The sequence below is a fragment of the Rhinopithecus roxellana genome, chromosome 14 (genome assembly GCF_007565055.1).
Source record: "Rhinopithecus roxellana isolate Shanxi Qingling chromosome 14, ASM756505v1, whole genome shotgun sequence".
Taxonomy (NCBI): Eukaryota; Metazoa; Chordata; class Mammalia; order Primates; family Cercopithecidae; genus Rhinopithecus; species Rhinopithecus roxellana.
Window position 1 is genome coordinate 56,392,685 of NC_044562.1, and position 25,139 is coordinate 56,417,823.

Genomic DNA, 25,139 nt, shown 5'->3' on the forward strand with positions numbered 1-25,139 from the left:
GCGCCTCTCAGAGTGACCGTGGTGAAAGGCGCCTCTCAGAGTGACCGTGGTGAAAGGCGCCTCTCAGAGTGACCCTGGTGAAACGCGCCTCTCAGAGTGACCCTGGTGAAACGCGCCTCTCAGAGTGACCTGGACGCGCCTCTCAGAGTGACCCTGGTGAAAGGCGCCTCTCAGAGTGACCCTGGTGAAATGCGCCTCTCAGAGTGACCCTGGTGAAAGGCGCCTCTCAGAGTGACCCTGGTGAAAGGCGCCTCTCAGAGTGACCCTGGTGAAAGGCGCCTCTCAGAGTGACCGTGGTGAAACGCGCCTCTCAGAGTGACCCTGGTGAAACGCGCCTCTCAGAGTGACCCTGGTGAAACGCGCCTCAGAGTGACCGTGGTGAAACGCGCCTCTCAGAGTGACCCTGGTGAAACGCGCCTCTCAGAGTGACCCTGGTGAAAGGCGCCTCTCAGAGTGACCCTGGTGAAAGGCGCCTCTCAGAGTGACCCTGGTGAAAGGCGCCTCTCAGAGTGACCCTGGTGAAAGGCGCCTCTCAGAGTGACCCTGGTGAAAGGCGCCTCTCAGAGTGACCCTGGTGAAACGCGCCTCTCAGAGTGACCCTGGTGAAAGGCGCCTCTCAGAGTGACCCTGGTGAAAGGCGCCTCTCAGAGTGACCCTGGTGAAAGGCGCCTCTCAGAGTGACCGTGGTGAAAGGCGCCTCTCAGAGTGACCGTGGTGAAACGCGCCTCTCAGAGTGACCCTGGTGAAATGCGCCTCTCAGAGTGACCGTGGTGAAACACGCCTCTCAGAGTGACCGTGGTGAAACGCGCCGCAGAGTGACCGTGGTGAAACGCGCCTCTCAGAGTGACCCTGGTGAAAGGCGCCTATCAGAGTGACCCTGGTGAAAGGCGCCTCTCAGAGTGACCCTGGTGAAAGGCGCCTCTCAGAGTGACCCTGGTGAAAGGCGCCTCTCAGAGTGACCCTGGTGAAACGCGCCTCTCAGAGTGACCGTGGTGAAACACGCCTCTCAGAGTGACCGTGGTGAAACGCGCCTCAGAGTGACCGTGGTGAAACACGCCTCTCAGAGTGACCCTGGTGAAAGGCGCCTCTCAGAGTGACCGTGGTGAAACGCGCCTCTCAGAGTGACCCTGGTGAAAGGCGCCTCTTTCATCAATGTGATCCTCGTGGGAAAAAAGACCCTCAAAACAGAAAACCCAGGGAGGCCGACGGAGTTCTCACAGAAGTGTTTTCCTGCTTTTGATGGACATGAGCAAAATTTAAATCTTTACTTTTTTCACTGAACTGGTTTTTTAAATTTAAGTGAATTATTTACACTGTAATGATATGGTTATTTTTAAAGCTGAAATTTGGTTGCAGCTTTACACCAACCCACCTCAGCCTGCAGGGGCCAGAGTGAGGGCTCTGGCTGGACAACCATCCCCAAGCTGGGCCTTCCCAGCCCGCGGCTCCCACCTCCACCGTCCTGCAGTGATGAGTCCAGAGTCTCCACGTAGAAATCCCCACAGAGCGATTCTGATCCACGTTGGAGTTTAGAACCACTGTCCATGGAAGACAGAAACGCCTACATGATGGAGAGGTCCCATGCACACACATACACACACACAAACACACAAACACAGGCACACACGTACACACATGCACCCCTGACACCCATGCAGACACAAACATGCACACACACGCAGACACATGCACACACATGTACACACAGGCACACAATCGTAGACACAGACACACACGCAAACACAGGCACACACACATACACAGAGGCACACACTCCTACACACAGGCATGCACTCGTACACACAGGCACGCACACGTACACACAGGCACACACTCGTAGACACACACACATGCAAATACCCTTGCACACACGCACACAGCACTCAATTTACAAATATTTTAGAAAAAAATTCCATTTCACATGTGATCCAAAGTATGCCACAAGGACTGGAGGCTGTGGGGACTCATTCGGCTTCCTGAGCATCCCGGCCTCCCGGCTGCCGGGGCCAGTGGATTCCGCAGGGACCGCCCTCACCCCCCTCCCAGGGTGTCCGCCTCACCCCTCACCCAGGCTTAGGAGCCTGTTGAGCCGTCTCAGATTGATCAGGAAACATGGGGTCTTCTTGCTCTTTATATTTGCTTTCTATGGTTATTGTGAAGTTGGGAAGCTGAGCATTTTACCGTTTGTCAGACCCTTCTCACCGCTCGCCGACTCACAGGCTCAGAGAACTTTCAGCTGCGTCCACGCGTCCTCCTCACTCACAGGGCTGCCCTAGAGTTTTAATAATAACCCGAATTGACACGCGTCCTCCTCACTCACAGCGCTGCCTCTGTGTTTTAATAATAACCCGAATTGACACGCGTCCTCCTCACTCACAGTGCTGCCTCTGTGTTTTAATAGTAACCCGAATTGACACGCGTCCTCCTCACTCACGGTGCTGCAGATAACCCCTCCCAAGGTGCCCTTGACTCTGACTTCGTGAATGGCGTTTGATATTGGTGTCTGGAGATGTCCTCACATCCTGATATTATAATGCTTTGTGCTAAGTATTTTCAGCGTTGATAGAGATTTTTAAAAGGGGATCCTTGAGGAGTCTGTCTTGTTCTGGGAAACCCGACGCCCAGGCTGCCTCCGAGTTGGTGCGTGGCCTTCCCGCCTACCCCACCCTCTGTGCCCTAAGCCAAGGCTGCAGGAAGGGGAGGGAGAGGCTGGAACCACTGTGGCCCCCACACCCCGCCCCGCCCCGGCGCACGCTCTTCTGACTGCGACTCCAGGGCTCTCACCCTTGCGGTTCTCGTCCTGTGCATCCTCAGCGTGTGTTTTACGGTGAAACTCTGTGACCTGGAGATTAGGCATGAAGCTCACGTGTTGTTTTCCAAACACAAGCCTCATAGAAACGCCCTGGTCAGGGCGCTGGGATGGTGCTGAGAACATTTAGAGTGGCCTCGTACCAGGGAAGGCCTTGGGACCGGAGCCTCTCTGTGGGGAGTGGGGAGTGGGGCAGCCAGACAGCATCTCTCGCTCAGAAAGTGAACCCGCCTGGCCGGCTCGCAGGCCTCAGAACAGCGTGTCCAGCAGGGAAACAGGGGCACAGGCAGAGGCTTTGCTGAGCTGAGGCCTAGCCTGGCTCCCGCTGGGACCTAGACCTGTGAGACCCTGTGGGTCAGGGCTGGAGGCCGTCCCCGGTCACTGCCACAGCCCCAGGACAGCTGGAGGGAGTTCCCATCTCCTGCCTCCTGATGGGGTTTGCCTTGGTCCCTTGTTCAAGCCGCTGCAACGAAACAGCACGGGTGCGGCGGCTCATCAAGGACTGAGACTCGCTTCTCAGTGCGGAGGCCGGCAGCCCAGGGTCAGGGCATGGCAAACCTGGTGTCAGGGTGGACGTCCAGGCCACTCCCTGGTGGTTACCTCTCCCCCGGTCCCTTCCACCAGGACACCCATCCCATCATGGGCTCCACCCTGAGACCCCAACACCTCCGAAAGGCTCCACCTCCAAAACCATTGTCTGGGGTTAAATTCCAACGTAGGAACCCGGGGGCCAGTGGCTGCGGCACTGTCTCAGGCCAAGTGGTCTGAGAGCTGCTTTGCCTGGGGAGCGGGTGGGCTGGGGACGGGACATTGAAGAGAGGAGAGGGGCCGAGACCCCGGGGAGGGAGGGTCCTGCCTGCAGGCCGTTCTCCTTGGAGGCGCAGACCCCGGCCACTGAGCCCCCTCTCTTGCAGGGCTTTCTGGGAAACGCGAATGCAGACAGCGTGGTACAGCACAGGCTGCGGCCGCCCCTGGAGGCCCGGCACCTGCGCTTCTTGCCCGTGGCCTGGAACCCAGACAGCAGGATTGGGATGCGTGTGGAGGCCTACGGATGTGCCCACAGTGAGTGCTTGGACCCGGGGCACGGGGCACAGGACCGGCCCCTGCGAGTCTGCTCAGCACACAGCCTGCTGCCTGCGGCTCTCTCCATCTCTCTCTCTCTGTCTCTCTCTCACTCTCTGTTTCTTTGTCTCTCTATCTCTCTCTTTCTCTTTGTCTCTCTCTGCATCCAGTTATGCCACAACCCCCTCATGGCCTGTCTGCCCGGTGCTGAAGTCTGGGGGTGGCATGGCCAGGTGCTGAGGCCCTGAGGGTGGCCTGCCTGGCCAGGCACTGAGGTCCAGGGGTGGCCTGGCTGGGTGTTGAGGCCCTGGGGTGGCCTCTCTGACCGGGTGCTGAGGTCCGGGGGTGGCCTGGCCGGGTGCTGAAGTCCCAGGGGTGGCCTATCTGGTCGGGCGCTGAGGTCCGGGGGTGGCATGGCCGGGTGCTGAGGCCCTGGGGTGGCCTATCTGGTCAGGCGCTGAGGTCCGGGGGTAGCATGGCCAGGTGCTGAGGTCCCAGGGGTGGCCTATCTGGTCAGGCGCTGAGGTCCGGGGGTGGCCCACCTGCGGCATGGTGGCGGCTGTGCTATCACTCACTTATCACATCCACGTCTGTCGGGAGCTGGTGATGGGAAGAGAATGTTCTGGGTTGATGTGGAAGATGAGTGCACAGTGTTTTCTTCACAAGGAAGGAGCAGAGCTGGGACTGTGCAAACCAGAGTGAGAAACGGCAGGGGGGGACCCAGTGGCTCAGTGGAGGGACGAGAGGCTGCTTCTTGGGGCCCAAAGGGGGCTTGCAGCTGTGAAAAGCAACAGAACAGACTGTCCTGTCCCAGGAGAATCTGACGTGGGGGTGCCTGGAGCTGAGTCTCACTGGGACTGTCGGGACAGACGCTCCAAGAAGGGCCGGCAGTGCTGATGTTGCCCGGTGCCCCTGCAGCGGGCTCAGCCGTCCTTCCTGGCCTGGCCACCGACTCAGGGACATTGAGCCATTTTTTCCTCCTTTGACCACCTCCACACACCCCTGGACACCTCTAAGTCCACAAGGCGCTCCCTCCAGCTAAGACCCCCACATGCAGGGTCTCTTGGATCTGGGAACACGTGGCTGTGGTTCCCCCGCACCCCCATCGGCACATCCATGCTCCTTGTTCCCCAGCAGAGCACCCGTTGGGGAGGAGGGGCCTTGGGCTGCTCGGTCTCAGCCCATGACTCCCTGGCTGCATGAGCAGACGGCACCCTCAGGGCCCAGGATCAGAAAACCCCTAAATTCAGCAACTGTGCTGCCGGCAACACGGGGGTTGGCAAAAGGGAGTTCGGAGTGCACCAGCAGGACTCTGAAAGTGGCCCTGAGACGGCTCCAGGAGGTGGAAATGCCAGGTCTTGCCACAGCTGGAGAGGAGACCAGCTCTTCCCACTTCACCCTCCAACCCCAAGGCAGGCCCCGTCCTCCATGCGTTGTCCTGAGCTGGGGAGGATACCTCATGCTGCTCCCCGCCCCCCAGGTTTCCATGCTCATCCTCGCCCCAGAAGATGTAGAGGAAACAGCTCCCCCAGCCTCGGTCCTGTGCACGCTGCTGTTTCCAGGCCCATCCTTAGCACTGGGAGAAACCCAGCGGCATCTTGGGCCCTGGAGGCCCAGTGGGGAGGGGACATCCCCTGGGTCTCACCTCTGCAACTTCTCCCGAGGGCTCTGTGGGTCTCCCGTGCCCCTTCCGCATCATACCCCAGGCTTCCTCGTACACGTTTTGGATTCCTGGTGTTGAAGAAGAGTGTATCCTGCACCTTGGTGGGAAGGCGAGCAGATGTCCTGCAGGGTGATTGTGCCCGGGAAGAGCTTGCTGGGAAGGTGAAGAGACGTCCTGCAGGGTGATTACAATGCAGAAGAGATGGGCTCCCACCGGGTGTAGGAGAGGAAGCAACAGGGGGTGCAGCCCACACACGGCAAGGTCAAGGTCAGGAATCAAGGTCGGGACGGAAAACGACGAAGCAGAGACCTCAGGGTGGGGGATTCTGGCTAAGCCCACTCCACAGGAGCCCTGCCAAGGCAGCCCAGTGGGGTCGGATCTCAGGGTCCAGGGTTCTCTGGACACTGACCCAGCAGAATTCTCCCTGAAGTGGATGTGCAGGCCAAGGACCCGGCTGCAGGTGGAGGCCGCCCAGGAGGTCAGGGGACCCAGCAGGAGCTTCGGCCAGGAGGGAGATGTGTTGGTCCGCTGGGTGCAGATGGTTCTGCCAGGATGAGCTCCACTGAGTAAAGGAAGCCCCTTCAGGCCCGGGCTGCTCTGTGCAGTAATCTCCGCACACATCCTTAACACAGGCCCCAAGACACACAGGCCCTGCCAGACACAGGCCTCAATACACACAGGCTCCAACACACATAGGCCTCAATACACACAGGCTCCAACACACAGGCTTCGACACACACAGGCACCAACACACACATAAGGCCTCAACACACACAGGCCCTGACACACACAGGCCCAGCAGACACACAGACCCTGACACACACAGGCCCAACACACACAGGCCCTGACACACAGGCCCAACACACACAGGCCCTGACACACACAGGCCCTGACACACAGGCTTTGACATACACAGGCTTCAACACACACAGACTCCAACACACACAGGCCTCAACACACACAGGCTCTGACACACAGGCCCGAGACACACAGGCCCTGACACACACAGGCTCCGACACACAAAGGCCTCAACACGCATGGGCTCCAACACACACAGGCCTTAACACACACAGGCCCTGACATACACACAGGACACACACAGGCCCCGACATACACAGGCCTCAACACATACAAGCCCTAACATACACAGGCCCCAATACACACAGGCTCCCACACACATGGCTTCCAGGCAACATTTTCACTAGAAGAACCTCAGGGGGTGGACTCTGGGATGGGCAGGTGATGGGTAGAAGGAAGTGGAGTCTGGACTGTCCCAGGGCAGGTGCCGTGATCTCTTCACGCTACCTGGTGGGTCACACGTGCAGACTTAGGGGGACCAGGAAACCTGCATTGGAAATTCAGGCTGTGATGTCGGCAAGTTCTCTCTGTGTGGACTCAGCTGGCCACTGGGTTCCAACCCATTTCAGCCAGTTTTGTTTTCTTACAAGAGAAGGGCGCTTCCGCCTTTCAGCAAGCTGTTTCTTCTCTTATCTGACATCCTGAAAACTCCAGGATTTCTGTTCCTCATTGGTCTCTTTAGGTCTTTGGGGCCCAGGTTCCCTGAGTCGTCTGCAGTAGTGTTTTAGGCCCCCCGCCCGACCCGCCCACCGATGCCTGCACAGTCCCCAACCCAACCTTCAGTCATTACTTTTTGGGAATAAGTTTTCTAAGGTACATACAGAAATGTGTGCACAGCGTAAATACGTGCAGCTGCGTAAGTTTTCACAACATCACGAGCATCCCCAGACCACAGAACGGAGCGTCACCCGTCCTCAGGCTCCCTGTGCCCAGTGCTGACCCTTCGCCCACCAGTCACCAGTTTAGTGGGGACACGTCCCACCTTCGAACTCTTTACACAGGGGTGCTTTGGCAGGTGCCTCTCTGCTGTCTTCCCTCACCCCACCCCCCGTTACCCACCTACTCCTCCATCGGCACGCGGGTCCCCCGCAAGCCCCTCCGGGCCAGGTGTCATTCTACATGCTCCCCTGGCAACTGGCTCTGTCCCCGTGGCAACCTGATCAATCCCCATGGCAACCGGAATCACCCAGGGCCGTGCGGCAGGCGCTTGTGAATCTCCTGATGGACAAGTGGATGTGCAGGGGAGTGCCTCGTCGGCGAGGTGGAGAGAGCAGAGGTGTGGCCCAGGAGAGGGCTTGCGTGGGCCCGAGGCAGCCCCCGAGACCTGCTCCAGGTCGGACACCAAATCAGGAAGGGTGGGCAGGCTCGGATGAACCCAGCAGCAGCAGCTTTCAGGCGTGAGGCGCATCTGGTGAAACGCCGCCTGCCTTGGAGGGAGCACAGGTTCTCCAGCTCTGATCATGAGTCTACAATCAACACTGCGGCAAAGCTGTTTAAAATGAGAAGGTGTGCTTCGTAAGGACGAGAAAAACAGACCCGGAGCCACGGTGGACCTGCCTGCTGTGGGTCCGGGGTCCGCTGCTGTCAGTTTCCATTAGGGAAACCTCGAGAGGACATAAAACAGCGTGGGAGGGAGAGGAACCCACCCTGAAAAGGAAAATGCTGGCAGTTAACAGGGTCGTCCGTGGTGTGAACCATGTGGATCTGTGTGCACCCACCCATGGAAGGACTTCCACATCCAGGGCACACAGGAGCTGGGAGACACAGCCAGCAGCGGCCTTCCCTGGAGCCTGGGAAAGGTGCATTTCTGTAGCAGCCACAGGTCGGGGCCAGGCGGCTGCTGGTGTTATCGCAGCCACTCAACAGTGGGGAGCACCAGCTTTACAAAGAGGAAGCCAATGACTGAGGTGTGGGCTCGGCTCTAGGTACAGCGGGTGACAAGCGTGGGCTTCACATGGGAGGAAGGCGGGCGATTCGCTGTCACCCCACAGTGGGCAGTGGGGACCCTCCAACCAGAGGCCTGAGATGAGTTCCCAATCACTGTACCCTGAGGACCCCCTGAGAGGCTTTCAGGTTTTAGAAAACCCCTTCCTGAAAAATCCACACGTAACATACGAGCTCTGCCGTGTGTGCGTGTGTGTGCGTGTGCGTGTGTGTTTGTGCATCGCGGTGATCAGACCCAACGCCAGGTCCTGGGGGCGATGAAGTCCGGTGGAGTCAAAGGAATAAGAAAAAGACAGTTTGAGAAAGTGGGACCAGGGGCCATCGCCAGTGTGGAGGCTGCACCAGAGCTCTGGGAGCGCAGGCTATTTATTGGTGCTCAAAGAAACAGCTAGTGAGGATGTGGGGGTTGAAAGGAAACAGTGTATCAAGTGAAGGAGAGTTAATGAGCCTGCTGGAAGCAAGGAGCCAGCATGTCTAGCAGACATGGAAGCCCCGCCTCAGCTTCTCTCCCAACATTTGTGTGTGTGTGTGTGTGTGTGTGTGTGTGTGTGTGTGCGCGCGCGCGCGCGCATCCCTGTGCATGTGTGCTTGTGTGTGTGCACGTGTGTATGTTTGTGATGTGTCTGTGCATTTGTGTGTGTGCATGTGTGTGATGTGTGTGCCTGTGTGTCTCTGTGCCTGTGCGTGCATGCTTGTTTCTGTGTCTGTGCGCTTGTGCATGGGTGTGTATGAGTGTCTCTGGCTGTAGCAGGCTCTGCGGGTCCCTGTGTGCATCAGAGCCCTCCTGCAGGTTGGGTTTGGAGTGTGGGGAGCCCTCGGAGGGAGTGAGGTCATGGAGAGGGTGGCTGAGCCCTTTGTGCTCTGGGCTCCCTGCCTAAGAGGTCACCTTGTGACTGCAGCCGGGCCATTCGGGATGGCCCCACGGGGTCCCCTGGCGGCCGCTCTCCCTCCCGGTCCTGCCCACTGCCCCATTGCTTGGGGATCTGTGTTAGTCTGTTCTTGCATTGCTATAAAGAATGATCCAAGGCTGGATAATTTATAAGGAAAAGAGGTTTAATTGGCTCACGCTCGGCAGGCTGTACAGGAAGCATGGCGGCATCTGCTTCTGGGGAGGCCTTGGGGAACTTTTACTCGTGGTGGACGGGGAATGGTAAACAGTCGTCTCAAATGGCAAAAGCAGGAGCAAGGGGCGGGGGAGGCGCTGTGCACTTTTAAACAACAGGATCTCGGGAGAGCTCACTATGCCCAGGACCCCACGGAGGGGATGGTGTTAAACCATCATGAGGGACCCGCCCCAGGATCCAGTCACCTCCCACCAGGCCCCACCTCCAACAGGGGATGTCATTTCAATAACACTCAATAACAGTTCAATAACATTCTGAGGTTTGGGTGGAGACAGAGCCAAACCCTGCCAGGCTCCCAACAACAGGACTTCACAATTGGTCCCTTTGCAAACACCACCCTGTTCTGAGAATTCCGAGGCTTCCCCGTGACCCCACAGGACGCACAGCCACTTCCCAAGGAGGTGTCCCTTCCTTCCCCTTCCCCAGCTGTGCACCACGGAAGAGACTGCAGCTCCTTCCGGCGACACAGCAGCTGCTCCTTTAGTGTCAGCGATGCCCTGACATTTTCCGCAGAGGAATGAGTGATGCGGCCTGGAGCGAGAGCACATGAGATGCTGTCCGGTTGGAGAACCGTGGCAGCGTTTGGGCCAGGAAACCACAGGACTCCCAGCAGCCCTTGCCCGTAAGGACAGGGCCCTTTACAGAGCTCGTGTGGTCACCCCCAGCCTCGGTGGGAGGAGGACGTGCCCTTCCGTGAAGGGTCCCTAACATGTGCCTGGGTCGCCTGTGATGAGTCCAGGGTTAGGGGGTGTCACCAGGTGAGGATCTATTATGGAGGGAAAACACAGCCCTTTCAGGGAGGATGGACCAGAGAATTAGGAGAAGTCAAATCTGCCAGGAGCAGCACCCTCATTACCCTGAGACGTTTAAATGTTCACCAGTGGCCAGAAAATGAAAACTTTTCAAGGCTGCTGCTGAAAAGTAGGCTCCAAGAGTTTCCGTGTGGTCGACACTGGCCAGTGTGAGGGGCATCCGCGATTGAGGCCGTAGACGTTCACGCAGCAGCACAAAGATTCCCAAGGGCGGACTTTGAAAAAAATGTATCTTTAGGTGCATCAACATCTGCTGGAAGGAAAAACGCCTCGTCTGATGGCTGGACTGGAAATGCATTCTTTGTCGGCACGTGTATTTTGTGCGGACATACAGGCTTTGCCTGTATGTGTGCCTGTGTGCTCATGTGCCTGTGTGTATGTGCTTGTGAGGGCCTTTGTGTGTGTGCTGCACATTCTGTGTGCCTGTGTGTATATGGTTTTGTGTGTATGTGTGTCTGTGTGCCTGTGTGTGTGTGATTTGGTATATACACGTGCATGTGTGTGTCTGTGTGCCTGTGTGTGGTTTTGTGTATACATGTGCATGTCTGTGTGTCTGTGTGTGTCTGTGTGCCTGTGTGTGCATGGTTTTATGTATATATGTGCATGTCTGTGTGCCTGTGTGTGTGGTTTTATGTATACATATGCATGTCTGTGTGCCTGTATGTGTGGTTTTGTGTATACATGTGCATGTCTGTGTGCCTGTGCGTATGAGTGGTTTTCTGTGCACATGTCTACGTGTCTGTGTATGCATAGTTTTGTTACATTTAATTTTAGTTTGTACATGTGCCTGTGTGTGTGCCTGCCTGTGTGCCTGCATGTGCTTACAAGACTCTGTATGTTTAAGAATGTTAATGGCAGCATGCTAACACTTAGCACAACTTTGATCTCTTCTGCAGGATCAGAAGTGATTGATTTTGATGGAGAAAGTTCCCTGCTTTACCGATTTATTCAAAATACCAGGAGTCCAGGAAAAGATGTCATTTCTTTGAAATTTAAAACTCTGCAGAGTGATGGGATTCTATTCCACAGGGATGGGCGGAATGGAAATTGCGTCACCCTGGAATTAGTGAAAGGAAAACTCATTTTATTCATAAATTCAGGTAAAATTATCAGTCAAGGACTTCAATAATCTGATTACTTAGACATAATTTATGTTGAAATAGTTTTGCATGTAATCTTTAAGCAGTCATTACGGATGCAAGGGCCTGTGTCGGCTCATGGAAATCGTGCAGATGGGGCCGCTGTACGGGAGGGGATCACTGGGCTCTCATGTCCTTCAGTGCCACTCTGTAGCTCCATCCCACAGTTTCCCAGCCCCAGCACGGCAGACGTTTCGGGCCAGATGATTCTCTGGTCAGGGCCCTCCTGTGCACTGGCAGGGGGTGGACAATGTCCTGCTCTCTGCTCCCAACGCCAGGAGCACCCCAAAGCCATGACCATCAGAAATGTCTCCAGAATGGCCCGACGTGCCCTGGGGACAATGATCCCTGACTGACCACCACTGTCCCATGCTACAGAGGACAAGGCTGCTGTGGCAGTAAGGAGAGTTCACAACACAGACAACGGTTTTCCAGGAAAACGAGCCTGTGACAGACTCATGAAAGGTGGTGAAAAGAGAGGGTCAAGGATGGGGTTGCCGGGGTGGGAGGGCCTCATGCCCAGGTCAGATGCAGCCACTCCCAGGGCCAGGGTGCTGACCTCCCCTTCTGGACGGGACCTGACAGCATCTCCTTCCTTCTGCCCAGGCAACGCCACGCAACCCTCACCACCTGGCCAGGGTGGCCTGGCGCTGGGCAGCCTGCTGGACGATGGGCACTGGCACACAGTGCGGCTGGAGTGCTCTGGCCGGGGCCTGAACCTCACGGTGGACAGGCACTCGAGACCCATCTGGGCACCGGCGGAGCTGTGCCATGCGGACCTGGACCCTGAGGTGCGGCTTCCTCATCCTTTGCACAGACCTGGCAGCTCAAACTCCATCTAGGCCAGGAGGAGCAGCACAGTGGATGGGCCTTCCTGATGTTCAGGGCTGCAGACGCCATCCCCATCCCCTCGCAGGAGCATCTGCAGCATGGGCGTGAGCCCCACCACCATCACGAGCTCTGTCACCGGGAAATCACTTTCTAAGAGAACTGGAAGAGTTTGGCAGTGTGTCCCATTGGCAGGGTGGCCCGGTGTCCTCTGGGCCCTGAGTCCCGGCCACCCTCCACCTGCCGTCCAGCTCCAGTAGAAACAGCCCCATCCCCTCCCAAGGGCTCCATTTGATGCTAAATTACCTTTTCCCCAAATGACAGCCACAGAGGCTCTGGCGCCAGTTGACATCAGCTCATGTAAGATGTTTTACAATCTATGTCTTAGATTCATTCAAAATTAACAGAATAATTTTATAGAAGTACACAAAATTAACCCATCTAGACTGAGCCTGCCCCATTTGGGAATCATAAATGTTTTAAGCAAATTGTCAGAAAATCACTAAAGAATATTACTGATGTTATGTTTCTTTCTAAGATCAGCTTTGGAGGGATTTTAGCGCCAGGAAAGCCAATGGTGTTTCCAAGGAAAAACTTTCATGGATGCCTAGAAAACATTAATTTTAATGGAGAAGATGTCATTGGTTTGGCCAAGCAGCAGGGACCACAGATCCTCGTCACGGTAAGAGTCCCCTGAGGAAGTCGGTGCCTCCAACTCCCAACCGTGTCCTTGTCTAAGGTGAGGCTCGTGACTTTAACAGCCTCCTTCCTCCGAGCAGCCGCGAGCACAAGCAGACCAGCGTGAGCACAACTCATGCTGTTTCTGGCATGAGACGAAGAGACCTGTTTTTGATTAAAATATAAAATTAAGCCTCAGTGCATGATTTCCTTCCGTGGAGGCATCATCCCTCCCCAGAGGCCAGTCTTTTGGCGCATAATTCCCTGTAAGCAGCTTAGGTTCAGGACCATCCATGGCACATACCGGAGCCCCTGGTTCCCTGGGGTTAAATATCTTGGTGTTCTCGAGACATTTGGAATAACGCTTCTGCCATGGAAGTTTGCACATGAGCATGAAACTAACATGCTGTGCTTTCATGTCCCTAACACGCCAGTGCAACGGTTTCGTTGACTGACAGGGAACCGGTGGGTGCATTTACACCCAGGGAGGCCGGCTGGACCCAGGACCAGCCTCAGGGCACATTTGCAGCCTCAGTGCTGTCCTTACCCGGATCCCTTAACCTGGTATCCTGGTTAAAACCCCAGTCTTCTGGGCTCTGTTAATGGGGTCCACTCCTGAAATTTATCTTTTTTTCACCGTGGGCTGAGCCCTGGGGCAGGAGTTGGCAGCTGAGGCCTGCCCCGTAATCCGGGTCCGTCTATGGCTCCGCCCTGGGACCCTGGGCCGCTCAACCCCGCACGCAGGAAGCGAGCTCCCCACGCCCACTGGAAAACACGTTTTTACCATGTCTGCGTCTCCAGAAAGAGGGTGGGCTGGACCCAGGGCAGCAGAGGCTGGGAGCGGGGCTGTGGGCTTGGCCGGGTCGTCCTGGGGTCTGCCGGGTGCAAATGTGGGGTCCGTGGGCACCGTGGAGTAGGGGGCGCGGGGCATCCAGAAGGGAACAGGCCAGGCCTGGTGGGGCCAGGAGGGATCCCCTGACCGGGAGGACCCTCAGCACCGCCCTCCATCTCCCCCCTCCCAGGGAACCGTCGCCTTTGCCTGTGCGCACCCCCAGACCGTGCCCGCCACGTTTCTGAGCGCGCAGAGCCACTTGGCGCTGCCCGGCTCCCCGGGGGCGGACGGGGCCTCCATCAGCTTCCAGTTTCGCACGTGGAACCGCGCGGGGCTGCTGCTGTCCTGGGGGACCCGCCCGGGCTCCGGGGGCTTCTTCCTCGCGCTCCAGGACGGGAGCCTCCACGTGGGTCCGCACGCATCCCCGGGACAGGCGCAGAGCGGCGGCCGCACAGGTAACTCGGGGTCCCGGCCCCAGCTCTGCAGGGAGCGCGGATTTTAGGGATCCCCGGGAGCCCCTCTTCCCCGGAACACAGGCGCCCACTGTCTACACCACGGGAAGCACCAGGGTTCCGGAGAAAGGGTGCCCGCCGCCGGGAAGCGGGATCCTGGAGCCCAACCCGTTTGGGTTTGAGTCGCATCTGAGAGCTGCGCTCAGGGCTGCGGTCTCCCTGGTGTCTGCACATTTGCGGGAAGAGATGCCTCCATTACGCAGAGAGCTGCCATGACTGAGATGAAGGAGAGGGGATGTGTGAAGGCCGGGGCCAAGAGAGGGACCTTTCCCCATGCCCTTCCCGGATGGAGTGCCCAGGCCAGCTCTGCTTTCTCCCGCAGGTGCTGGGGCCTGGAGGGTCTACACTTGGGATGGAGTGTCTACACTTGGGAGGCGAGGCAGGTGTCAGGGAGGTGATCTGCACACAGTAACACGTTTTCCTTCATGTACATCCTTTTGCTAAACACCTTTCCACAGGATGGAGGGAGCGCTGGCTGCTGGGTGCTGCCCCTGAGGTTGAGTTCCACGGTACCGTTGGCACGGTCAGGTGTGCCGTCTCTGACCGGCTGCGGCCCGCGTAGTCCACGCTGGGGCACAGCTTTTAGCAGGGCTGCACTGCCTCTGCGCGTCGCCGCTGGAATCTTTGATGAGGGATCAGGGTCACACATACGCTGGTTTAGAATAACGCCCAGGCCCTCCATGGAATCATCAGACATGAATGTTTAAGGAACGCTGGGTCCACTCTCTCTTGTCTCATCCTCTGTGCCCAAAGCAACAAAATAGGACATCGCCAGAAACTGAGCAAGAAAGAGATTTGGAAGCGAAATGGGGAGAAAAGCAGGCATGCACGCTTCTGTAGATAGCTCTAAAACTTACTTCTATTTCTACTCCCTGCATCACAGAAAAATAAGTGAAGGCTCCAAAATTACTAGTCCCTTTGATATTTTGAAGGACCGTCCTTTGACTGCCTGCTTAATGTTAATGAGATAAATTGACATGAGTTAGGTTTGTGAGAAAGAAAGAAATCAGATTCACTATCTTAGCAGTGAGCAAGCTTTCGAATTATCATCAGAAAAATGTTAATTTATAGTAAGTGTGTCATGATCACATGGCTCATGGTGATGGATCTGATGTCCTTGGCAGAGATTTCAAGCATGGCTTAATTTTAAACATCTGAAAGAAACTGCATCAGTGCGATGGTACTTTAATAAGCACCAGAAAGCCAGTCTCATTTTAAACTAGTCTATTGGTGTAAATATTTGAAAAACTGCTGGGAATAAGATTATAATAGATTTTTCAATATTTATAATAACATTACTCTCCTGCAGGAGTTTATTATGAGTCTCTGGTGGGCACCCAGGTGGCCCTAGGGACCCCATCCCCTGGGGTTGCTGCCACCTGTCGGCTCTGTGCAGAGGGCGAGTTGGATTTGGTGGCTTGTCTGATAGAAGGTGGCAGAGCGATAGCTGTCACTTAGGAGGTTAATATGCGGAGCCAGAGCTTCTGACTGGGGAGTTGCTCTCGCTCTGTTGGGTGAAGCTGGCTGCTGTGTTGTGAGCCCTCCGTGGAGAGGCTCACGTGGGGAGGGACAGAGGGCAGTCCCCAGCCAGACCCAACAAGGGACGGTCATGATTCACTATCATTCCCATGCTGTGCATGCATTTCCAGAACCCATTCATCTGATAAATCAAAGTTTGGACACTTTAACCAGGATTTTTCCTACAAATTCCCACCTTTTAGTTTTCTTTTTTAAAAAAATTCTTGTTTATTGCTAGATTTAGCAAAGCAAGCAAATGTTATATTTGAAGCATATCTGATTAAACCATAGATGATTTGACAGTTTTCTCACAATATACACTTTTTTTTTTCTTTTTTTGAGACAGAGTCTCACTGTGTCTCCCAGGCTGGAGTACAGTGGTGTGAACTTGGCTCACTGCAACCTCCACCTCCTGGGTTCAAGCAATTCTCCTGCCTCAGTTTCCCAAGTATCTGGAACTACAGGCACCTGCCACCATGCCCAGCTAATTTTTTATTTTTAGTAGATGCGGGGTTTCACCCTGTTGACCAGCAGGATGGTCTCGATCTCCTGATCTGGTGATCTGCCTGCCTTGGCCTCCCAATGTGCTGGGATTACAGGCGTGAGCCACCGCGCCCACCAAAAAATTTTTAACCTATGGCTCACACAATCAGCATTTGATAATTCAGGTGTTATTTTAAGCACAGCTATAAGAACTCAATATAGTGGCTTTTTAACTAGAATAACATGAATTGTTATAATAAATTCAATTTTCTATTAAATAAGGGTTTTTTTCTTAGTTTATTAGATATTTAAACTGGTAATCTGATACGCATTAAGATTGTTACATGGAATCATAGTTAAATTGTGTTGAGCACTGGAGCTGGATTGAGTTGTAATTTGCACAAAGTTTTGAATTAGAAGGTAAAGTTTTCAACGTAATTTCCAATTTTGCAAATTTTCATGTTAAACTGTTTAAAAATATTATTTCAGCCAATTAGGGGTCAAATATAATTATGCATGCCATAAAATACTTTCTCAATCTTTACCCCCCGTGTGAATATCAAACTGAAAGTCATTTGAAAGGCGATGGGATCCTAAGGAATAACCCATAATTGAAGAGCGATTCATGACTGAGATTGTACTGATGAGTAAATGCCTAACCGGATGCCTTTTCTGGTTGGCTCTGCCTCTACCTTCAGGGCTCCCAACACTGCCAGTCCCAGGCAGCGGCTGCCCTCAGCAATGTGTTTGTTGGACAGAGCTTTTTCTCTTTTTCAATAATATTTTAAAACAACAGCCAACATTTTAAAATCAAGATATTCAGCAATGAAACCCAGATGTCTGGCCTCGTCTGACAGGCTGGAATCTGGTGACCCTAAGGAGTCCCGGCTTCCCGTGGAGCTGCGCCCTCCTCCACCGACCCAGCCCACCCAGCCGTGCACCCTCGCTGCAGCCCCTGCCCTGTCATCATAGGACAGGGAGGGTGGAAAACACAAGAAAGCCCATCTTGCCCAGAACCAAAAACACCAGAGCCAGGTCCCACATGTCAGGCACTGAGGACCCCTAGCCCCGAGCCTCCTCAGCCTCCTCCACCTCCCTGACCCCTGGTGCAGCCCCACCTTCTAGAGACCCCATGCTTCCCTGATAGCCGTGCTCCTGGCTGAGGTTCAGTATCAACAGCTTCCCAGTGGAGCTGTGTGCTGACTTGAGTGGTCTGGAGGCATCAGTCCCTTTCTCTCCAGGCGAGGGATTTGTGGCTGTTGCAGATGTGTGAGGAGAGACGGGCCTGGTCTCTGTGCTTAGACGTGCCACATGGACTGACCTTTCTGCCTTACAGAGCGCAGTGGCATGGTGGTTCAGCTGTCACGGTAGCTACTACGGAGTTTCAGGGTCCTTACCTGAAGTTTGTGAAATAGGAGAAAAATCACATAAGGCTTTTTAAAATGTATGCTGAAGTTGAGGAGAGTTTGATATTTCTGTGTGCCTCCCCAAAAGTCAAATTGCGTGAGTGGGAGCAGTAAGGTGTCCTGGGCCAGGTGAGGGGGATGTCAGACGTTAGGGATGGTGCAGAATGTGCCCTGCGGGGGAAGAGGATGGGCTGATCTCCCCCCACTCAAGGTGAGGGGCTTGTCAGACATTAGGGATGGGGCAGAATGTGCCCTGGCGAGGAAGAGGACGGGCTGAGCTCCCCACCACTCTCCAGGCAGAATGTGCCCTGTGGGGGAAGAGGACGGGCTGAGCTCCCCCCACTCTCCTTGTTTGGGTTTCTGTGCTTGTTGCAGTCACTGATTTGTGTCACTTTTTAAAAGTACTTAAACTGGGCATGATGGCTTATGCCTGTGGTCCCAGCACTTTGGGAGGCTGAAGCAGGCAAATCACTTGAGGTCAGGATTTTGAGACCAGTCTGGTCAACATGGTGAAATGCCATATCTACTAAAAATACAAAAATTAGTAAGGCATGGTGGTGGGCGCCTATAATCCCAGCTACTCGGGAGGCTGAGGCAGGTGAATCGCTTGAACCCAGGAGGTGGAGGATGCAGTGAGCTGAGATCATGAGACTCTGTTTCTAAATTAATTAATTAATTAAACTAACTAACTAACTAACTAACTTACAAGGTTTGTGGTTTATGGCTGTGTCTTACCTGGTTTGGTTTCCGCAGGTGTTGGATTAAATGACGGGCAATGGCATTCTGTCTCAGTGACGTCCACGTGGGGCCACCTGAGCGTGATGGTGGATGACGACGTGGCCTCCACCATCCACACCACGGTACCTGTGGGGCTCCACCCGGACAATGCCTACCACTTTGGAGGTGAGTGAAGGGGCTGAGAACGCACAGGCCCCTGTGTTCCTCTTCCTCGCCTTGCATGTGGTGGCTGGGATTATTTTTATTACTTTTGCTCTGTCATGTGTGGCTAATTCTCCAGCAGTTCAGCAAACATGAAGAACTTCACTTTTTTCCCAAGCAGCTCTACTGAGTGTAATTTACATTTAACAACTGAGAGCCCCTCAACACCAGGATCTCGTTTGCCAGGTCGTATTTTCAGGGCTTGCCGCCCGAGTCTTTTCATACCGCATACGCCACATTCTGAGACCCTCCTGGGGTCCTTCCCCTGCCTCTCCTGTGGCACAGCCCTGACCGAGAGTTTCAGCACTGCCCTCGAGTCAGGACGGTGGTCGGTAACGCTGCAGCGGGAGGCACGTGTGGCCGGCCCTGAGTGTGACTGCGACACGTCGGCGGTCCGCGCTGGCCTCCAGCTACTCAGTCGGGCTCCTTAGCTGCAGGCGGTCCAGGTAGGAACACAGCAGTGCCACCCTGTCACACGCACATGGGGCCGTCACTGGCTTACTTGTCACCTCCCCTTCCTTTCCTTGTGAAGTGAGCTTCAGGCAGCTCCACTGCGTTCTGGGGCAACTTTCTATGTTTATTCCATCAGACCCTGAGCAGAGGATGCAGATGGCAAATCCCCGTAAACCCTGGTGGGTGCCGGAGCCATCGGCTTCATGCTGTGCTGGCGTTGGGCAGGTGGCACCTGGTCTGTGGGCTGCCCTCTGAGCTCTCTGCGTGTCCGGGATCAGAATTCCTGGTGCAGACACCAGGTCACAGGTCAGCTCACCCCCTTGGAGCTGCAGAACCTACGGCCCCCCTGAGGAGTCAGGATTAGGCTTTCCCCAGAAATCGTCACATCTCGGTGCTTCCTCAGGGGGCTCCAGGCCGGGCGCCTCTGCAGTGCATCTCGGTGCTGGGGGCTCTCATGTCTGCGGAGGGTGGGTGGAGCCGACCCCTTCTTGGCTGTCCTTGCTCCCTCTTGGTGGAGCCATCAGCCAGCTGCACACACGTTTCTCAGTGAAGCCACACGGCCATTCCCTGTGACTGCCATGGCCACTTTTCTTCAAAGTTTCAGAATTTAGTTTGTTCGGAAAGAGTGAGAGAATATGTTTTCAGAAAAAGGGAGATGCTCAGCGCCGTTACTGTTCTGGAATCTGAAGGTTACTCCAGGTTTGTATGGCACGACTGTCCTTCTAGCCCCGGTCGGTTAAAGGCAGATGGAGCACCCCACATCCAAAACCCCAAAATTCAAAATGCTGCAAAACTCAAAACGTTTCGAGTGCCAACATGATGCTCGAAAGAAATGCTCATGGGAGGTTTTTTTTGTTTTTTTTTGTTTTTTTTTTTTTTGAGATGGAGCCTCACTCTGTCACCCAGGCTGGAGTGCAGTGGCACGATCTCGGCTCACTGCAACCTCCACCTCCCAGGTTCAAGTGATTCTCCTGCCTCAGCGTCCTGAATAGCTGGGATTACAGGGACCCGCCACCATGCCTGGCTGATTTTTGTATTTTTAGTAGTGACAAGTTACGCCATGTTGGCCAGGCTGGTTTTGAACTCCTGGCCTCAAGCGATCCACCCACCTTGGCCTCCCAAAGTGCTGGGATTACAGGCATGAGCCACCACACCCGGCCAGCATGGGGGCATTTTGCATCTTGTATTTTCAGGTTCAAGATGCTCATCTGGTAAGTTTAATGCAAATATTCCAAATTCTGAAAATATCCCACATCTGAAGCATTTTGGGCCCCAAGCATTTTTGGTAAGGGAGCTCAACCCATCGTGAAAAGGTAAAATAGACCCCGCCCGCAGAGAGAAGCCAAATCTATTATGCCCAAGCTTCGGTGGACGCCGAACCGCTTGAACTTCGGGTTTCACCCCTAAAGTGAGAAAATGACCAAGGGAAGGCCTCAGCGTCCACCCAGCTTCCTGTGACCTCATTTTTAATTTCCAATCTCAGATTTCCATGAGGCTGATCTAAAGCACAGTATGACTGGAGAGAGGCGGGGCATGCATGACTCATCTGTCATATGAATGTAAATTATTGGGAGAAAGTGTTAAATAGTTACAACTGTTATTCAAACATACAGGAAAACTGAGCGCGTAATTTTCGTGGAAAACCAGTATGGCTGGGGCAAGAATTAAGATGTAGCCTGATTCTTACTCCCTTATCCTCAGTTCTTAGACATTTACAACTGACAATTAACAGAGGGCCACAAGGGAGTTCTTAAAAAAACCCTTACATTTGGTGGGTGAACTCCATGCTTCCCAAAATGACTTATTTCAGTTAAGCAGAGAGCATCTAATGATCATAAACCTACGTTTTACATAGGAATATGGTATAGTACTTTCTCATGTTTAAATAAGTGGAAGCTTTTCTACATTTAAAACAATTATCGAGTACTTTTTATCTGTAATTAGGGGAAAATCGTGCTTTGGTGCTTGAGGTTAATGAGTCATTATTTTGTGAGGTAGAAGAGCCAAGGTCTGAAAACAAGATTCTCTCAAGAATGTTTGGCATTGGATTAGGGGTCTCTAGAGGAACAGAACAGAACTATTGAAAGGGGGGTTTATTAAGCATGAATTCACACAATCACAAGGTCCCACAATAGGCCGTCTGCAGGCTGAGGAGCAAGGAGAGCCAGTCCTAGTGCCAAGGCTGACGAACCTGGAGTCCGATGTTCGAGGGCAGGAAGAGTCCAGCACGGGAGAAAGATGTGGGTGGGGAGGTTAGGTCCGCCTCTTTCATGTTTTCCTGCCTGCTTTATATTTGCTGGCAGCTGATTAGGTGGTGCCCACAAGATTAAGGGTGGATCTGCCTTCCCCAGCCACTGACTCGAATGTGGGTCTCCTTCGGCAGCACCCTCACAGACGCACCCATCAATACTTCACATCCTTCAGTCCAGCCAAGGGGACACTCAGTAGTAACTGTCACAGGCATGAAACCACATGAATGCTGAAATGCATGGGACCGTGCCTATCTGCATGTGGTGTTGATTAGGAAACCCCCTGACCCACTTGGGGTGTCATGTGCTCCCCGCATGGGGGCCCCAGCGGCCGCCATGCTGAGCCCCTCACCCTGGCCTGTGGCTGCAGGCTCCCCTCTGGCAATAGCTCCTTCTCCTTGGCAGGGTTGGGGGCAGGGAGGGAGGGAGTAGGACAGACCGCAGGAAGCTGGATGCAGGGGTCCCAGGCGGGCGGGCAGAGGCGAGGTTCAGGAGCTGCTTCCTGGGGTCCAGGGCTGTGGTTGGGAAAACGATGCTGGCCTAACTTGGAGAATCAAATGCACGCTTCCTTCTTTCACAGCACATTTGGATGATGTATCTGCTATTGCATGACTGTTACTTTTTAATGGTATTAAGATGTCATGTTGAAATTTAATTTTTGATTATATGTTTGACCAACTCACCCAAAACAAAAATGGTTGTTATAAAACCACATGTAAGTTTTTCTTTTTCTGCTGAAGCAAGTCTTTGGGACACCTGAGCTGACGGGCGAGGCTGCCGTGGTGTGTGGCCAGCACACCAGCCTCAGTGGGGGTGCCCAGTCACCTCCTGGCCTGATATTCTCCAGACTCTAACATTTTAGCTGTTTGTATGTACAATAATAAGACCTGTTATTTCGTTTCTAATTGTAAATCCATGTGCATTTAGGTTTTCCCCTTAAGATCTGTCATGGTCGAAAGAGTTAAATTTCTAGTATACTTTAAAAAAGATCATTGAGTTCAGGGTGAATTTTAAACTCTCAGGTTTCTCATCTTCTTACATTCTTGCCTCCAGGGTTATTTTATGCTCTGCTGACCTTTCATCCTCCCTCTTCCCGATGAGCAGGCAGCCCCGCCCACAGATGGAAGGCAGCCTGGCGTCAGGGGGAGTGCAAGAGGCCACCCACACCCCGACACTGTGTCCACCCATTACCCTCTTCCTCTTGCCTCCTGTGCCTCTGAAACGCAGGGTGCCCTGCTCACGGCTCTGGCTCTGACTGCAGCCGATCACTGGGAGCACTGGGCGGATTCCAGGGGTGTCTGCGGCTCATCTCCATCGACGGCCAGGAGGTGGATCTGATCTCGGTGCAGCAGGGCGCTGTGGGGAACTTCAGCGACCTTCTGATTGACACCTGCGGCATCCTGGACAGGTGAGGGCAGCGAAGGGCTTAGAGTGTGAGGGCAGCCCACCTGGAAGGGGTCAGAGTGGGCATCCACAAGGGAAACGGTTTCTCTCCCCCACCTGGAAGGGCTCGGAGTGGACGTCCACAGGGGAGACGGTCTCTCCCCACCTGGAAGGGCTCGGAGTGGACGTCCACAGGGGAGACGGTCTCTCCCCACCTGGAAGGGCTCGGAGTGGACGTCCACAGGGGAGACGGTCTCTCCCCACCTGGAAGGGCTCGGAGTGGACGTCCACAAGGGAAACGATTTTCCTCTCCAGCCCGCATCACAGGAAGCGAGAGGGCTGTTTCCCGTGAAAAGTCAGGAAGACAATGTCGACAATTGCACACAGTAGCTTGTTTCGGGTGACGGTGCTGGGTGGAAGGCACGGCTCTTGGATACTGTGGAAGGTGCTGCAGGCATCCGTGGGTCCTTGAAGAGGCGCCTCCGGAGGGCAAAACACGGGGAGGTGTTGGGAAAGCTGAAGTGTGGCGGAAACGATCAGGCGCTGAACCTGAAGCACGTGGGCAAACAGAACAGCTGGGCCCATGCCCTTCCTGTTGTAAGTGGTAACATGTTTTTGAATAAACATTGCAGTTTGAAAATCCTCCTTTTTCACCTGGGCAAGGAATTCGGTCAGAAAAAGCTTTCAAATACTTTTAAATCTCTCTTCAGGTGCATCGAATCTCCTAGTCCTCGTTTAAAAAATCATTGAAACCCAGTGCTGTGTTTCACCAAACGTATTACCATTTGCAAATCATCTTTGACAATAAAGAAAACACAATTCCCACCACTTAAATGGCTTCCTGCCACTTTTTAAACTCAGAGCCAGTTCCCCATATGTACACATTACACTAATTTTAAGTGGAAAATTCTCTGATAAAAATTTGTATGAGAAGACTTTAGCCAGTAAACCTGAACTTCGAGTTTTTGATTAAGTGGTGTTTGGGTGTAAAAACTGTGGCCTCCCATGTAAGTCACAGCCCCCCAGTTCCGGGGCACAGACCTGCTGAGGATGAGGCTTCCCCATCTTGCTCCCTGGTGGTGGGAGGGCCTCGCAGTGAACAGCCCTGGCAGGGCCGGGGGGACCTCCCTGTGTCTTGACCCGCAGGCAGTGCTGGGAGCCTGGGCTTCGCTGTGCCCGCTGACGTTCAGCTCCTGGGAAGCTCTTTCAGCAGCTTGGCAGTTCACCCACCTCTGTGTGTGAAAATCCGAACACGATGACAGTTCTTCATACAGAATCTGTTTAATCCAGTTGGATGTGAAACTCATTAGTAAAGTAGATTTTAAACACCGCATGGACAAATTTGTCATTACAGTACCACACACAAAATACTCGAATATTTATGAACTTAGACAAAGATCATGGATGTGAATTTAGTTTTTAAAATCCAACTTCAGGTTGAGATTTAAGGAAGTAATACAAAGCAGAAGTAGCATTTTGGACGACAGATACAGTTATGATTAGTAGTAACCCTGGACCGGGTTCTGTCTCGATAAGTTTTGTCTTTAACATTTAAAAGCATGTCTTATCCTTATGTGCTCTGGGAGATAATGAAGGAAGCCCACACATTAGCCACACAGCCCTGCAGTTGTGCGTGAGGACACCGTCTGTCTCTCCATTTCCACATTGATGAACATTTTGATTGTTTCCAATTTTTCTTCCCTTTTTTTTTTTCCTTCTTTGAAATGGAGTTTTGCTCTTGTTGCCCAGGCAGGAGTGCAAGGGCATGATCTCAGCTCACCACAACCTCCACCTCCCAGGTTCAAGCAATTTTCCTACCTTAGCCTCCCAAGTAGCTGGGATTATGGGCACACGCCACCACACCTGGATAATTTTGTATTTGTAGTAGAATTGGGGTTTCTCCATGGTGGTCAGGCTGGTCTCGAACTCCCGACCTCAGGTGATCTGCCCGCTTCAGCCTTACTGCACACAAAGCAGCTGTGAGCATACCAGGACAAGCATCTCTGTAGAAATGGCTCCATTGACCTTGGGTAAACATCGGTAAGAAAATAGCTGAAAACTATGGAGAGGCTGCTGAATGTTTTTTGAGAAGCTGCTACACTTTCTAAAGTGACTGCGACTCTCACGTTCCCACCAGCAGTGTGTGAGAATTCCAGTTTTCCTGCATGCTTGCCAGCACCTGGTCCGGTCCATCTTCAATTTCAGCCACTCAGCAGGTGTGCGGCGGTCTGTCGCCCTGGCTTCCACCTGTGTGTACCTGGTGACGAATGGTGCGAATGGCCTTCTCATTGGCTCACCTGCCATCTGAGCACCTGCTCTAGAGAAATGTCTACTCAAACCTTGCGCACATTTGTTTGAATTGGATCCCTTGTTTTCTTAGTGAGTTTTGAGAGTCCTTTGTGATATTCTGGATAGAAGTTCTTTACATGCTTTGCAAATGTTTTCTT

At 53.7% G+C, this 25,139-nt stretch overlaps 1 protein-coding gene across 3 annotated transcripts in view; it reads left to right on the forward strand.

The window, feature by feature from the left end:
- The window catches only part of LOC104673096 (contactin-associated protein-like 4), a 208,440-nt gene that overhangs the window by 109,700 nt on the left and 73,601 nt on the right, over positions 1–25,139 (forward strand). For 2 of the 3 annotated variants that reach the window (XM_030915962.1, XM_030915964.1), the window contains 8 exons: positions 3,724–3,871; positions 11,169–11,372; positions 11,790–11,876; positions 12,018–12,202; positions 12,778–12,921; positions 13,940–14,204; positions 18,422–18,571; positions 22,537–22,717. In XM_030915962.1, coding sequence (XP_030771822.1) covers positions 3,724–3,871; positions 11,169–11,372; positions 11,790–11,876; positions 12,018–12,202; positions 12,778–12,921; positions 13,940–14,204; positions 18,422–18,571; positions 22,537–22,717 — 1,364 coding nt within the window. The remainder of the gene's footprint in view (positions 1–3,723; positions 3,872–11,168; positions 11,373–11,789; positions 11,877–12,017; positions 12,203–12,777; positions 12,922–13,939; positions 14,205–18,421; positions 18,572–22,536; positions 22,718–25,139) is intronic. The other variant, XM_030915963.1, reaches the window with a different exon arrangement.